A 16590-nucleotide genomic window follows, 5' to 3' on the forward strand; every position below is an offset into this window, starting at 1 on the left:
TACTATTTTTTTTTAAATGCGCTGATCTGAAGAGTGTCATCGTTTCAGGAGAAGTAACTGAAAATTTCTGAGGAACAACCTATTAGTCCCTTGATAAATCGGTCCCTTTGCCTTCTATTGTGTTGTACAAGGAGAGGGCACGTGGGCCGCACTGCATGTTTGCAAGCTTGCCAGTCATTTGCTCTGGCAACTGTCACATTTTCTACTGTTTTGGAACACAAACAGAGAGAGATCCTTAGCAAATATCTGGCAATAGTTTACAAGAGTCACAACCTGCTCATTAAAATCATGATTAGCGACTAGACACCAGCATCAGACAAATCTTTCAGTAATTCCTTTTCTTTTTTAGCTACAGTGGAAGTATATAGTGTATACAAGCCTACGTATGCAACGCATATGCTCCAGATGACAGACAGACCACAACAGACCACTGGAGCAGATACTGCACTGTATGCTAAAGGCTTATACACACGTCGGATTTCCGTGAACGACGGGTCGTTTGAACGTCCCGTCGTTCGCCCGCTAAATCGGGCGTGTGTACAGACTGTCGTTCGCTTGATAAGAGTAAGTTTGAGCGATCCGCCCGGCGCATCGCTCAAACTCACTCTTATCAAGCGAACGACAGTCTGTACACACGCCCGATTTAGCGGGCGAACGACTGAACGACGGGACGTTCAAACGACCCGTCGTTCACGGAAATCCGACGTGTGTATGGGCCTTAAGCCTTGCTATGGTGTGCACTGAGCCCTAAAACAAAAGGTGCTTAAAGGACAACTGAAGCGAGAGGCATATGGAGGTTGCCATATTTTTTCCCTTTTAAAGAGATTCTGTAACAAAATTTTCAGCCTTATTTGTTCTATCCTATAAGTTCCTATACCTGTTCTAATGTGGTCTGACTTTTCTAGTTGCAGCCTTTTCTAGTTGTAATATATCTAATCTTTTCTTTGTCAAGCTTACCCAGGGAGGAAGGAGCTGCCTCTGCTGTGATAGGTACAAGTTACGCACACCCCCTCCAGGCTCTGTGTGTGTGCTTTGTATATTCCTCACAGACAGAGAAACTGTGACTAATCCGAGACTGGATTCACTGTGTAATACGCACACGCACGCACGCGCGCACACACACACACACACACACACACGTATGTACATATATAAATATATATATATATATATATATATATACATATATATCTATATATATATATACAGGGGTTGGACAAAATAATGGAAACACCTTGAAAGTCCAATAAATATATTTTAATATGGTGTAGGTTAGGGCTGCACGATTTTAGGAAAAAATTTAAATTGCGATTTTTTTTCTCAAATTGCGATTTCGATTTTCTTCACGATTTTCTTCAAATCGAGCTTTAGCACTAAATTCACAATGCCCCCAGTATAGTTTAGCCAGGTAAGTGCCTCCAGTATAGTTGCCCCAGTATAAGATCCTGCTTTAAATAAAGAACATTTTGGTGACAATTGAGGCAGACTGTGTACGAGAAAACTTGTTAATCTGGCCACAGAGCTTCCAGCAGGGTAATAGTTAAAGTGCAGAGTATCATAAATAACAGTGCGAGAAGGCTGAGGAATGTGAAAAGGGCAATGAGGGGTAGGAGTGGGTGATCTAGTACCTTCAGACCGTCACCCGCAGCATGGAGACAGAACACCAGCGCTGCGGCATCAAGGAAGTGTAGGGAGAGGGACAGAAAACCATCACTGCTTCTATAAGCAAGTGTGCAGAGAGGGAGACATCTGTGTACGGAGCACAGAAGTGGGGCTCAGGGGTGCCAGGACAGGAAAGAGTTCGGAGCCCCTCCTTCTAATAGTCTAACCTTACAGTGCTGCCTTTCCTCCTGGCTAGCTCTCGTCACTTTCAGCAGCTGCTGTTAACGCGCTGGCTCTGCCTCTTTCCCTCCCGGCAGTTCCTGGGGCCAGCTGATGAAAATATAAATCATGCATCACTGCGCTCCCCATGTTGTTGGAAGAGGGAGGCGTGGCAGAAGCTAGGACTAGCAGTGAATATTTATGATTGTTAATGAGCCGGGCAGCGAGGGCCGAGTCCAGTCCAGAGCAGCACACAGCGCCACCAATCACTCTGTACCACCCTCTGTACAGCTCCGCCTACCGCCTCCGTCATACCATCTCTATCTAGCTATTGGTGGTGCTGTGTGCTGCTCTAGACTGGACTCGCCCTCTCCCTGCTGCCCGGCTCATTAACAATCATAAATATTCACTGCTAGTCACGGCTTCTGCCAATCAGTGGCTCCCAAAACCGAAGCTACTGACGATCCTGAAATCGGCTGCACGTGAATTGCGGTTTCGGTTTAAAACCGCAAAACCGTGAAGCCCTAGTGTAGGTCCACCTTTTGCGGCAATTACAGCCTCAATTCTCCGAGGTATTGATTCATACAAATTGTGAATTGTTTCCAAAGGAATTTTAGCCCATTCTTCAGTTAAAACACCCTTGTGCATTCGCAATGAGTCACATTATCATTTGCAATTGCTCTACAGAGAATATTTCTATGAATTTTACACTGCTAAGAATAACATAATTTTGCATGCATGCATTGGGCTTGATTCACAAAGCAGTGCTAACTGTTAGCACGCTTGTGAAAAGCCCCTCTTCATGCCTAAACTCAGTTTAGGTGGGATAAAAGGTGTTTTCACAAAAATGCAATCTTTGATAGAAATGAGTGCTGTGCGATGTGTGAAGCTGATGTGTGGAGGATCCTAGCCCCAGTGCAAATCATGAGCAGCAAGTAGGAAGAGAAGAGAAAGTGAAAGTAGGAGAACATGTGATTTGGTGCTAGATAGGGGAAGACTAGAGAGGATTTTCTAGTGAGACAGATGTTCACGAGAGGCTAAAGGTGGCCACTAACAGTCCAAATTCTAGCGAAAAATCGTTCAAGCGATCAGAAATTCTGATCGGATGAAAAATCGTTCACTACACCATCAACTAACCTATCATTGCTTCCTATCTATCATGACCAACAAGAAAACCCAAATTTTGGTTCGACGAAAATTCAATCGGACGATTGTTTTTATAATCGTTCATTATCAATTGTGCCCATCAACTGAGATTATTTACAACCAATCCGATCAGAATTTCTGATCGCTCTAACGATTTTTCGCTAGAAATTGGACCGTTAGTGGCCAGCTTAAAAGAGACGAAGACAGCAAGGAAGGTGATATGGATGTGTTAGCAAAAGGCCGATGCATATTGTGAAACTGCTTGTATATGTATGAAAAAAGAGAAAGAATATGGTGTATAGCAGGGTAAACCTGGTGTGTGTGTCTGCAAATAGTTTCAGAGTCGGCATGAAATAAGCAGTCTATTGGCAAGTCAGTTCAGGTGAGTTCCTGGTGAACTCAGGTCAGTTCATCCCATATCAGAGTTGACTTGAGTACTCCCAGAATCTAATTCAAAGCACGCCCCCTATTGTATTACCTTTTCAAAATGATTGCAGTGAAATATGGTGGCTCTAGGGTCCCCGTTGCTCCGTTACCCTAGCCTTTAGGTCTGGTTCACACTGACGTTTTGCTGGCATTAAACATAGCGTTTTTAAAAGTACCGTTTTTAGGGATCTACCATCCTTCAATGCAAGTGAATGAGAGCGTTTAGTACAAGCTTTTGCAGGCTTTCATGAAAGCCTTGCAGTTGATCCCAGCGTCTCATCTCATCTCAAAAGCAACATGCAGCTTCTAGAAGTCTGAAAGCCAGCAAAAGCCACTGAAAGCCAGTGAAAGCCGCTAAAAGCCCAGCCTTTCCCTATACTTCCTGCAAAAGCCCAGAAAATGCAACACTTTCCTGAAAGCCATTAAAAGCCTTCAAAAGCCATTAAAAGAGAAGGTGTTAAATGCTGGTATTCTACCCCCCTCAAAAAAACAGTGTTTAATCGAGAAGCTGAGCAGAAGCCCATGTGAACCAGCCTATTTGAACCAACTTGAGCAGAAACGTCTCCTGCTGCCACAAAGAAGATCATCTGAACTGGGCATGTGCGAGTTTCCAACCTCCACTGGCCAGGTGAATCAGGTCATGTATTTGTGAAAAAATGTCCATGAACTCTCTCGGCAGACTTGGTCAGCAAGGGTTCCACCCAGTCAAAACAGGATTTCTCTTTTTAACATACCATAGTCTCAAGCTTCAAAAGGGTCCAGATCAAAATAGGCCTTTCACAGATTTCCTGTCAATAAGGAAGCTATCAATCTAGCTGACAGTGCTTTAGGTTCTTTAGGCCCGTTCTCTGTCTCAAAAGTGATAGAATATGCCTCCAGATAATCCTCTGCCACTGTCTGCTGCAAAATAAAAGCTCACCTTAATTTAGTTGCTAGGTGCAACCACTACTGCACTTGCTGACTGCATACCTCCCAACTTTTTGAGGTAAGGAAGAGGGAAACTTTTAGACATGCCCCTGCCACACCCCTAACCACTAACCACACCCCTAATCATTTTAGAGTCAGTTAAACACATTTTTCATTAGAACAATACATATATCAACATGGATCTGTACATCAGTACTGAAAGAGAGACAAATGAGGAAGAAAGGGGGACAGAAGGGCAGAGTTCCCAAAGAGGGACAGTTGGGAGCTATGTGTCAGGGCTTTTCTGTCTTCCTTTGCATTTTTGGGAAGCTTTTATAACATTACTTGTGGTGGGCCTTCATTAGCTTTTGTAGAGCTGCATTTGTACTTCTTTGCTCCAAATTGTTTTGTTTTTTGTTTTTTTTGCAAATTTGCAACAGTCCCTCCAAACGCGGTTGCTTTCGTCTTGTAGGACAGACAGAGAAGGAAACAAAGATAAAGCTGGTACCTCCTAAATATATCTTTATTAGAAAAGAGTAAAAAAAAACAGTGTTTCGGGACCACACAGGATCCCTTTCTCATGGCAAAGCCTGATCAAAGGAAATTATCTACAAAAAGAACCAAAAAAAAAACCACAATGTAAAATAATTAATAAAACCTCCCTGAGTGACCGACCACAAAGCGTGAAGGTGTGGCCCTGTAGAAGGCTGCCACAGATTTTGCAACCATGGTGTATTTGCTTTGATTGTACATTTTTACTTCTTTCACATTGTCACATAAACCTCAGAGAAATTGGAATCTCACACTCTAGTTCCTGGAAGCAATTTCTATAAGATTGATCAATTCTGGGATGAGAAGCTGGATAATTAACACCAGATCCCCCAAATTTAGATCTAATTTTTTGTTTGTTTGTTCGTTTGTTTCGGTGTGTTGAAAGAAGAAATCCATCTTCTTCTGCACTCTATCTGATGAAGGGGACCTGCTGTGGCCCCGAAACAGTTGTCATAATCTTGTGTTGACGAATTGTTAGAGAGGATAAAAGAAAACCTGGATTGAAAATTAAGTCAAAATAAACATACACAGGTCTTACTTACCTTCCGTGTAGTCTACTCCTCAATCTCTCTCTCCTCTCCTGCGTCCGGTTTGTCCACTGGGATCGATGGAATTCTCTGTCCTCCAATTCAAAAATGTCAATGACAATCTGAAACAGCTTCTGGGTTAGCAATATTGCCCATTTAGGCCATAGGGAAGTATGGACATTACCTTGCACATAAGTTGTTCTTTCAGCTATAATTGACAGCAACAGATATATAACTGACAGCAATTGATATATTTCAGTCCTGACAAAATTTTGTCAGAACTGGAAGGGATCACTCTTAGAAGATGGTGAGCTTCTGAGAGGAACTGACGGCGAGGTAAGTATGTAATATTCCTTAGCAGGTTTTATCATGTGTTTATTTAAAATAATGTTACTTGCTTCAGGTTCCCTTTAAACTCCTTCAGCTTTGAAATGATTGTGGTGCCCTAACCTACTTGTGGACTTGAATGAGGAAACCCTGTTGGGAACAAAGCAAACGTGAGCCGCTAGATGTCTTAATTGAGAGCTAGGGAGTACGTAGCTGGAAAAAAGGCATATTTTTATGTTTAATTTCAACTTGTGCTGTGGGTACTGAAATATTTTGTGGACTGGGATCCATCTACCGAGTGGTGCATGAGGATGAACCGGGCTGTGCTGCCCCATAAAGTTGTATCTATAAGCCGTTCAATACTATGTGCATTAGTCTCCTTAATTGCATATTGCTGGCATGCTGCAAAAAATGCTGTGTGTCCGTGTGCTATACTGTCTTGCTTGGCTTTCGCTAAACACTGCCTAGTAACTTGTCTATGCTCTGCAATACTCCAAGGCACCAAATAACGCTTATTTTGGTGGAACTTTTGTATCACTCTGTGGTAACCATTTGGTTGGTAAAGATATGCAAATATATTCATACCAAGGGACAAATGAAACCACAAGATTCAGTGCTACTCCCCAGGATATGCCAGCCGGCATGTGTGATATGCGTGTGTGTGTTGGGATTGCATGAGTGTGGTGAGAACCGGCAATGTTCTTTTAATACGCGGCTAACCAATTTGTACTATTTTTGATTTTCAAAGTGTTTATTGACATTTTTGACAATAAAAGGTTGCTCAACATAAAGAACATTCTAAAGAGCACAATTTTGATTGATTACTGCTGAAATCCTTGTCTTTCTGATACCCCTATAAAGATGTGATTACCCTAAAGATGAGGTGCAGTAATAGTAATAGTAGGTCTTTTAATGACATACATGAAAAAAGGTTGCAGGATATTGCCGCCAGTAGAACATTGCTACAATTAGCGATATTCTACTGCTGGATATCGATAGTAAAATATTGGTAAAATTTACCAATATTTTACTATAGCTAAACCTAACCCTACTGTCAAACCTAACCCTAACCCTCCCTCTACCGATGCCTAACTCTAACGCCTACTAGTGGTAGCTAACCCTAGGACCCCCTCCCCCCCCCCCGATGGTGCCTAACCTAAAGACCCCCGGTGATGCCTAAAACTAAGACTGCACCCCCTGGGGTGCCTAACCCTACCCTCCCGTGAACATAAACCTACCCCCCAAACCTTAACCCCCCCCCCCCCCCCCTCTGCCGCCAAGCTGCAATATGCAGCTAGGAAGGTAAATTTCTGTGCCAGATTAGCGCCAGTGACATATAGTGATATTGGCGCCGGGGGTCTTAGAAATCCGGTATTGCGTAGCGGGCGCTCTGTAATTATTATTGCCATTATAAAAGCTGCGATTTGCATCAAAGAGGATAAATTTTGGCCCGCCATGCACCCAAATTTCCTTCCATTGCCGCAAATCACGGCTTTTACAATAGGCGCCTATGTCAGCGCCATTTTCTCCATAAGGGATACTCCAGTCCTGCACACTTTTTTCCGTTTTCACGTTTAATGGCCTTAATTAATAGGTACTAAATAGTAACTTTTGGTGTTGCAGATCGAGAGGGCCCTGGTGCTGATGGTTATTATTTTGATGGCTATTTTATCTAACTCTATTACATAGCAAAAACATAGGAATATACATAGGATATATACATGAGTCACCAATCAGACATATATATTTTCAGTGAGTGGTCTTAGTGGTCTGAGATTGATCTTAAACATACTAAATGATAAATGCCATAATATGCATGCTTGGATTTGACAGTTATGCACATTTTTATTGTTGCAGGTACATATGCAAATATGGACAAAACTCCTTCCGTCTGGAGTTATGTATGCAAAATGCCTCCAGAGCAATTGAAAGGTGTATATGGAGATTTCCCCCTGAAGGTGAGGCACCTTCTTGGCGAATGGTTGGAGGAGCAGCCATGGTAAGTACTCCAGTAATAAATTCTATACAATTACAGACCATCACAACATAAGTTGTAGTCTTAGTTAAGATGAACAGTTTGTTGTATAATTGCATAATTTGATCAATAAACCCTCACTGGAGACAATATAAACTGCTATAATCCAACAAAGAGAATAAAGCCACCCATTTACACTCTACAGCTGTGCGGGCCAACAAAGACCGCAGTGCAGATCAGACTGTATTTACAATTCCTGTAATGTATTACAAGCACAGCTATAACCTGAAGGCCAAAAGTCTTTAGTCAAGTACTATATCAATAATTAAAAGCCCTTAATTGCAAAAATAACAGTAATATACACTCATTACATACATTTAAAAGAGTCCCTAAAGTAACTATTTATGTTTTTGTTTTTTTTAAGTGATGTCATTTTTTTTTTTACAAGTGCTTTTTTTTTTTGTATTAACTATGGGTCAGGGGGTGGAAAGGGTTAATCACTAATAAAACATTTATATTCTTATACAGTATATTATAGTGTATGTGAGTGTTTTTTTTTGTTTATTTATTTCCCTTATAAAATGGAGTAAGCTACTGTAATATGTATGCATTTTTGCATGCAGCCCATAGACTTAATTAGCGGCAAAATCACTAGCATTTTCCGCAATACTAACATTTCTGCCTAGTGGGTTCGTAGCCTCAGTTAAATGGGTAAGTAGTCAGCTCTGGGCTAGTAAAAATGTGTTTAATAGTTCTTATTTAGCATATTGAGGTGGGATATTTTATTAATATAATAATAAAAATAATAATATTTAAAAACTGAGCAGCATTATAGTTGAAAAAAAAAAACACGACATCTTGAAACTTTTTTTTTTATGTTTTGTCATGTTTCTCCACATTCCAGCATCTTTACTATAACCGTCTAATTCAAATACCTTCAAACATTTGCATAATTCAAACCAAAATGCAAATTTAGCACATCCTGTTATTTCAGATTGACGTAACTGAAACATGTAACATGAGAATAGTGTTTCCCAGTTATCAGAGTACTGCTCTTCCTAATGGAAAGCACACTGAATTATTTTAAAAAATGCAGAGACAGTACATTTAATATTTGTACATATTTTGCAAGAGGAAAGTCCATATAGTTGATGTCCATGTTTCACTGCTACACACTTATGACTTGTACTCTGCGTGATAAATAACGAAGCTAAAGATAGTAATTGCCTAATGTATTTTTGTCATGAGACACTAAAATGTCCAGTAATGTACAGGCTATATTTATCTTATGCTGAAATAAATGAAGTGATTGGTGCAATGGCTGGGGCTTGAAATACACTATTTTGAATCATTCATGCAAAGAATTCATTAGCTGGAATATTTTTACTTTTTCCTCACTCTTCACTGTAGAAAGAGGACTGGCTAGTTCCTAACATCGTTTCCTGAAAGGTTAAGTGTGCCTGAACTGACAAGTGATATGTGCTTCCTGCACAAAGCTGTGGTAATATTCATGTGCACAGACAGCACACTGTAATATTATGGTACCATTACTGCCATCAGCAGTGTACCACAAGTTAGGTTATTAGCGCACAAACACAGTGAATCCAGCGCAGGAGACTTGGGCACACAGGGAGTCACTTTGGCGCCGTCAGAAGACGGAGCTGAAGTTACTTTTAAAACACAATAATTCGGCTTCCAGCAATTGCTGGAAGCTGCATTATTTCATTCCCCACCATCCATGGCGGCCTGGAGGGGGAATAGTATTTAACAAGGCCGGGACTTGTGCAGCAGCAGGATCAGCCATATACCGGCTGTATCCTGCGCCCAAGTCTCCCGTGCCGATTCCTCTCGAACGCATTAGCGCAACCAGTGGTAATCGAGTAACGCAAGCAGCGGTATGTTAGGGGCGTTACTACTGCACGTTACCGTAGCAACCTCAAATGTTAATGAATAATTGCCCAGGTACACACATATCCAATTTTGATTGGACAATTTTATCAACTTAAAAAATATGAACAGAATGTGTAGGTAAGATCTCATAATGTATGGAAATGATAATTGGCCATTCATTGGCCAGTTAAAATTGGATGTGTGTACCAAGATGCACTCCCATGTCTGATGTTTACATTTCAAATTGCAATTGCAGCTCTGAAGCCTAGTACACAGATTCAATTATGATTGGCCAATCACTTACTGATTTGACCACTTCCATGTAGTATAAGGGTCAACAAATATTGAATACTACGAGCAGATTGTGTAGTTAAACCTCCATACTACATGGAGATGGTAAAATTAATAAGTGATTAGCCACTTTATCAATGATTAGCAAGCTTTAAACTTGGTACACACTTTCAATTATGATTTGTCAATCACTGACCAATTTTACCACCTCTAAGTAGTATGAAGGTTTAACTACACAATCTGCTCGTAGTATTTAATATCTGTTGAACCTTATACTCTATGAAGGTGGTCAAATTGGGCAGTGATTTGCCAAACGTAATGAAAAGTGTCTACCAATCTTTAAAGAGAACCCGAGGCGGGGTTCTTCCATCGCAATCCATATACAGAGGCTGGGTTTGCCTATAGAGCCCAGCCTCTGTTGCTAGTTCGTTCCCTCCAAAGCCCCCCCCCCCCCCCCCCCCCCCCCCCCCGGACGCTGTCAGACCCCATAAATCACAGCCGCGCTATGCGGCTGTGTTTACCTCATGAATGTCAGTCTCAGCTGCTCCCCTGCCTGCTGAATCGCTCCGGCGAGGGAAAGGACGTGGGCGGGGACTGAAGCGATTCAGGAGGCGGGGGAGCGGCGAGACTGACAGTAGTAAGCTAAACACAGCCGGCTGCAACACGCTGTATATCGCCAGCACGGCTGTGTTTTATGGGGTCTGGCAGCACGCAGGGGGGGCTTTGAAGGAAACGAACTAGCAACAGAGGCTGGGCTCTATAGACAGACCCAGCCTCTGTATATGGATTGCGATGGAAGAACCCCGCCTCGGGTTCTCTTTAAGCCTGGTACACACCTTCAATTTTGATTGGCCAATTTTACCACCTCCGTGTAGTATGTTGCTCAACACATACTGTGAACAGAGTGTGTAGTTAACCACTACAGGACCACTGGTAGTATTAAAACATCCTGTTTGCCCCCGTTAATGGCAAACAGATTGTGGCTTCAACGAGAAGCCAATGATTTCCATTTCCTGTAACAACGCTGCCTGTGTTCTTTGAACTTTGTGGTAAAAAAATACACATTTTACACTAATATAAATAAAATAAAATAAATTAAACCCTTCCCCTTCCCTGCCCCCCATAGTTACCAAAATAAAACACTTGTAAAGAAAATCAAAGTGACAACATTTAAGAAAAAAGTATAAAAAAGTATAAAAAAAATACATAAATAGTTATGTTAGAGACTCAGCTTTTTTACTATGTATGGTATGAGTGTATATTACTGTTATTTTTGCAAAGAAGGGCTTGTAATTATTGATTTGGTTAAAAAAAAAAAACACAAAACAAGATAAATGGGCAAATAAGTAGTGATACAGTTATTGGTGAATGAAGGGGAGGAGTGCTGACAGGTGAAAATTGTTCTGGCCCGTAAGAGTAAAAAACCCTTAGTGGTGAAGTGGTAAATGCTAATACTACATGGAGGTGGTAAAATTGGTCAGTGATTGGCCAATCAAAATTAAATGTGTCTACCAGGCTTAATTAGTCCCTAGGTTCTCAACGTGTGGTACGTGTTGCTGTACTCGAGGAGTTACTTCTGATGGTTCCAGGATGTACTCAGGCTCAGGGCTGGTGCTACCATAGAACCAAAGGGACCAATTGTCCCAGGGCCCCCAAGTGCTTCTGGGCCTACCCAGGTCTCCCCTTGATTTGTGCTCCCCAGGGCGCCTGCAAAGTTTTGTCAGCACAGCAGCTCAACTGCCCCTGCCTGCTGCTTTATCTGTTCTTCCTGTCTTGATCCATGCTCATTGGATTTTATGCATTAACATTCCCCCGGGTCACTGAGAAGAGGTGGCCCTGCTTGGATGAAGATGGGGAGAATGTACAGGATCAGTGTGCAGGGACAGGAGAGCCACAGTGCTTAAAAAAATGGTGCAGGGGCCCCAGGGAGTACAGTAACATTAAAAGGGGAGAACTCAGGGGAGGGCAGCAGTTGACTCAGGGGCCCAGGGTGGTGAATATGATGCAGGAGTAGGGGTGGGTGGTAAAGGGGGGCCCCAGGTTAATTTAGCCTCAGGTCCACATTGTGACTTAAACCATTATCATTTTAGCTAATTAAGAGCAATATTAGACAAGAAAACAACATTTATATTGGGCTTTTCTCCTGGCAGACTTGAGCTGCAGCCACGAGGGCGCAGCTGTGTGGGTAGCAGTGTTAGAGAGTCTCGCCCAATGTCTCCTTACTGAATAGTTGCTGGCTTACTGAACAGGAAGAGCCAAGATTCAAAGATCTGAAGGCTTACTGAACAAGAAGAGCCAAAATGTTTTGAAATTGTTTAGAATCAATAACCATGTACTATGTTAAATTATCTGTGGAGGGGTACTTGAGATAATCTTTACCATGCCAGGGGGTACTTGGTGAGCAGAGGCTTTGGCATTGGGTACATACCAAAACAATTTAGAAAAACTCTGCTCTAGGCAATACAGACCCTTGTGGGCATGTGTGTATTTGCATTGTATTTTGTCTCAGCAAGTTGGCCAGCCTCAGTCATTTATAAACAAATGCTCAGCAAAACAGAACAGGTTTGTCAAAGTCCAACTAAAGCCAAATACAATTCTTAGCACATTTCAGTAAGATTTCTCGCTAGGATTTCATAAATCCTATTTCATTATAGCTGCTGCTGAGTAATTCTTATTCTTACATAATATGTATTTAATGTTGATTATTAATATTGCCATATTTCCTTTACTTTCTATGTTTCCTATATGCATTGTTGCTCAAGAGACTTTATTAGTGGATAGTGACCACAGGCAACAAAGCCACAAGTCAGCAATTACAGCAATAACCTTTTTAATGAAATCAGTTGAAACAATAAACAAATTAAAAACAAATAGCAAGGGAGTAGCAGACAATAAACTGAGCAAACAGACCAATGCCCAACTAACTAGCTGTCAACAAAATCAGGAGCCAGGAAATCAGTGAGCAGAACCAGAAACCAACTGAGCTGCAATTCTGATGAGCTTCTAGGAAAGGTAAACGTCCTTACATTTTAGTGACACTGAAGCGAAAAAAATAAAAATACAATTATGATACAATGAATTGTAAGCGTTGTATGGATAATTAATGCAACATTAGTAACAAAGAAAACAGTCTCATATTTTTAATTTCGGTTATATAGCTTTTTCTTTTATAACATTGCATCATTTTCTAATATTTGCAGTTTTACAAGCTACACTCTACACTGTATTTTAAACTATGAAACAGAGCAGATCTAATGACCTTTGAGCTTCCCTGCAGTAAAATCTTATCTGAAGTTGTCTTTCACTGTTTCTCTTATGTATAAGTGCTTTAGAAAATAGCACTGCAACCGAGCAAAGTTTAGTCGGTGAGTTCAGAGAAACTGTTTTGCATAGATTACAGGTAATATTTCTTAACTTTTCCTGTACTGGAAACAAAATGAGACTCCTATCTGTGCTACTAATGTTCCATTTCTTAGTAGGACTACACATACAAGTCATTATATCATACGTTTTTTTTTTCACTTCAGATTCCCTTTAATGAGCAACAGGTTTAATACTAATTAATGTACTCAAAGCTTGCAGATGTGCATACCAATCCAGTTGTGTACTGCCGCCAGCATGTGACTTAGGCATAGAACTATTCCTAACACTATGGTTTCTGGCAACTAATACCACTGCAAGATCAATGCATTTTTAATTGTTCTTTGATAGGCAGCATGAAACCCCTGTTAGCTGCAGGAAGATTTAAAAGTCCAACTCCGAGAATTTTGTTTGTTTTGGATGGTGTGGAAAGGGTTAATACTGCTGTGTTCCCCATTGTAGAAATTTCCTGGTTCTTGGATTTCCATGAGCTTTGTGACTTTACAGTAGTTTGAAAATGTGTGTTCCTGTGGACGGGAAATAAAAAACAGGAATAGAATTGTGTTGAGGGTGGGATCTAACACGTCCTTCCTGTACAATTTCCTTCCTATTGTCCCCCTCGTGCCATCTTTTGTCCCCCTTGGACACTTTTCCATTTATCTATCAGGACCTTTCTAGTTGTCAGTGAGAGGACATAGCCAAGTTTATTCTTATTTAGTAATAGGGTTACTAAGTAGGCCAAAGAGGGCCAAGAGCGGGTTTACTTCGATTTGGAGATCTAGATAAGTCTTTATGTGGTCTAAAGGGGCCCATACACGGTCGATTTCAGGCATTGATAGATTCTATGAAATTGATCGATTGGAAATCGATTCTATCAAATCTATTGATCGATTTGCTGCCGATTTTGATCGATTTGATCTATCTGACAGAATGGAAAATCTGGGTTGATCTGCTGCTGGCAGCAGATTGATGGCTCATAGAGCTGCATTGGATCTAATGGTCCAATAATGCATTTAGATCGATTTCCAATAGATTTCATTCTAAAATCTATTACAAATCTGTTCCTAGTGTGTGGTGTGGCACACATCAGATAGATTCCTGTCAGATTCGACTTGACAGGCATCTGACACAAATCTATCTGATGGTCGAATCTGCTGCAAATCTATAAGTGTATTACCACCTTTAGACTTGTTGATGGATGGGCACTCCCAAAACCAGTGAGAAAAGGAGGATTTTATGTGCATTTTAAAATCGCACAACAAATTCCTTCTTCCCACATGCTGTATGCAAATCGCATGCGACTCGCATACAGTGATTTCCCATAGGAAAGCACTGTGTGCAAATGGCTTGTGATTCGCTGGCAATTTGCATACAGTATGTAGGGAGAAGGAAATTGCTGTGCAATTTTAAAATGCACATGAAATTACATTGGCGAATGCACAACAATGTGATTTTTAATCAGTCCATAGACTTACATTGTGTGTGATTTTGCTGAGATTTTCCACTATGCAGCAAAACACGTCAATCAAATAAGCGAGCTTCCAGTCTAAAACTCTCACGGGTTTCTTCATTGGTTAGATATCTCAGCCCATATTTCCAGGCCTGCCCAGTCCATATTGCCAGGCCTGCCCAGCCCATATTGCCAGGCCTGCCCAGCCCATATTGCCAGGCCTGTCCACCCCATATTGCCAGGCCTGTCCAGTCCATATTGCCAGGCCTGTCCAGCCCATATTGCCAGGCCTGTCCAGCCCATATTGCCAGCCCTGTCCAGCCCATATTGCCAGCCCTGTCCAGCCCATATTGCCAGGCCTGTCCAGCCCATATTGCCAGCCCTGTCCAGCCCATATTGCCAGCCCTGTCCAGCCCATATTGCCAGGCCTGTCCAGCCCATATTGCCAGGCTTGCCCAGCCCATCCAGCCCGTATTGCCAGGCCTGTCCAGCCCAGATTTCCAGGCCTGCCCAGTCCATATTGCCAGGCCTGCCCAGCCCATCCAGCCCATATTGCCAGGCCTGCCCAGCCCATCCAGCCCATATTGCCAGGCCTGTCCAGCCCATATAGCCAGGCCTGCCCAGCCCATATTGCCAGGCCTGCCCAGCCCATATTGCCAGGCCTGCCCAGCTCATATTGTCAGGCCTGCCAAGCCCATATTGCCAGGCCTGCCCAGCCCATATTGTCAGGCCTGCCAAGCCCATATTGTCAGGCCTGCCCAGCTCATATTGTCAGGCCTGCCCAGCTCATATTGTCAGGCCTGCCCAGCCCATATTGTCAGGCCTGCCCAGCCCATATTGTCATGTCTGCCCAGCCCATATTGCCATGCCTGCCCAGCCCATAGTGCCAGGCCTGTCCAGCCCCTATTTCCAGGGTTGCCCAGTCCATATTGCTAGGCCTGCCCAGCCCATCCAGCCCATATTGCCAGGCCTGCCCAGCCCATCCAGCCCATATTGCCAGGCCTGTCCAGCCCATATTGCCAGGCCTGCCCAGCCCATATTGTCAGGCCCGCCCAGCCCATATTGTCAGGCCCGCCCAGCCCATATTGTCAGGCCCGCCCAGCCCATATTGCCAGGCCTACCCAGCCCATATTGCCATGCCTGCCCAGCCCATATTGCCATGCCTGCCCAGCTCATATTGCCATGCCTGCCCAGCCCATATAGCCAGGCCTGTCCAGACCATATTTCCAGGCCTGCCCAGTCCATATTGCCAGGCCTGCCCAGCCCATCCAGCCCATATTGCCAGGCCTGCCCAGCCCATATTGCCAGGCCTGCCAAGCCCATATTGTCAGGCCTGCCCAGCCCATATTGTCAGGCCTGCCCAGCCCATATTGCCAGTCCTACCCAGCCCATATTGCCATGCCTGCCCAGTCCATATTGCTATGCCTGCCCAGCCCATATTGCCAGGCCTGTCCAGCCCATATTTCCAGGCCTGCCCAGTACATATTGCCAGGCCTGCCCAGCCCATCCAGCCCATATTGCCAGGCCTGCCCAGCGCATATTGTCAGGCCTGCCAAGCCCATATTGCCAGGCCTGCCCAGCCCATATTGTCAGGCCTGCCCAGCCCATATTGCCATGCCTGCCCAGCCCATATTGCCATGCCTGCCCAGCCCATATTGCCATGCCTGCCCAGCCCATATTGCCATGTCTGCCCAGCCCATATTGCCATGTCTGCCCAGCCCATATTGCCATGCCTGCCCAGCCCATATTGCCATGCCTGCCCAGCCCAAATTGCCAGGCCTGCCCAGCCCATATTGCCAGGCCTGCCCAGCCCATATTGTCAGGCCTGCCCAGCCCATATTGCCAGGCCCGCCCAGTCCGTATTCCTATGCCTGCCCAGCCCATATTCCTAGGCCTGCCCAGCCCAAACCCCCCTTGTT

At 43.3% G+C, this 16590-nt stretch overlaps 1 protein-coding gene across 1 annotated transcript in view; it reads left to right on the top strand.

Annotated features, from left to right (window-relative positions):
• Nucleotides 1–16590, top strand: part of STAT6 (signal transducer and activator of transcription 6) — a 234076-nt gene that overhangs the window by 123903 nt on the left and 93583 nt on the right. The window contains exon 2 of the mRNA XM_068267474.1: nucleotides 7563–7704. Coding sequence (XP_068123575.1) covers nucleotides 7577–7704 — 128 coding nt within the window. The 5' untranslated portion in view covers nucleotides 7563–7576. The remainder of the gene's footprint in view (nucleotides 1–7562; nucleotides 7705–16590) is intronic.

Source organism: Hyperolius riggenbachi, chromosome 2 (assembly GCF_040937935.1).
Source record: "Hyperolius riggenbachi isolate aHypRig1 chromosome 2, aHypRig1.pri, whole genome shotgun sequence".
NCBI lineage: Eukaryota > Metazoa > Chordata > Amphibia > Anura > Hyperoliidae > Hyperolius > Hyperolius riggenbachi.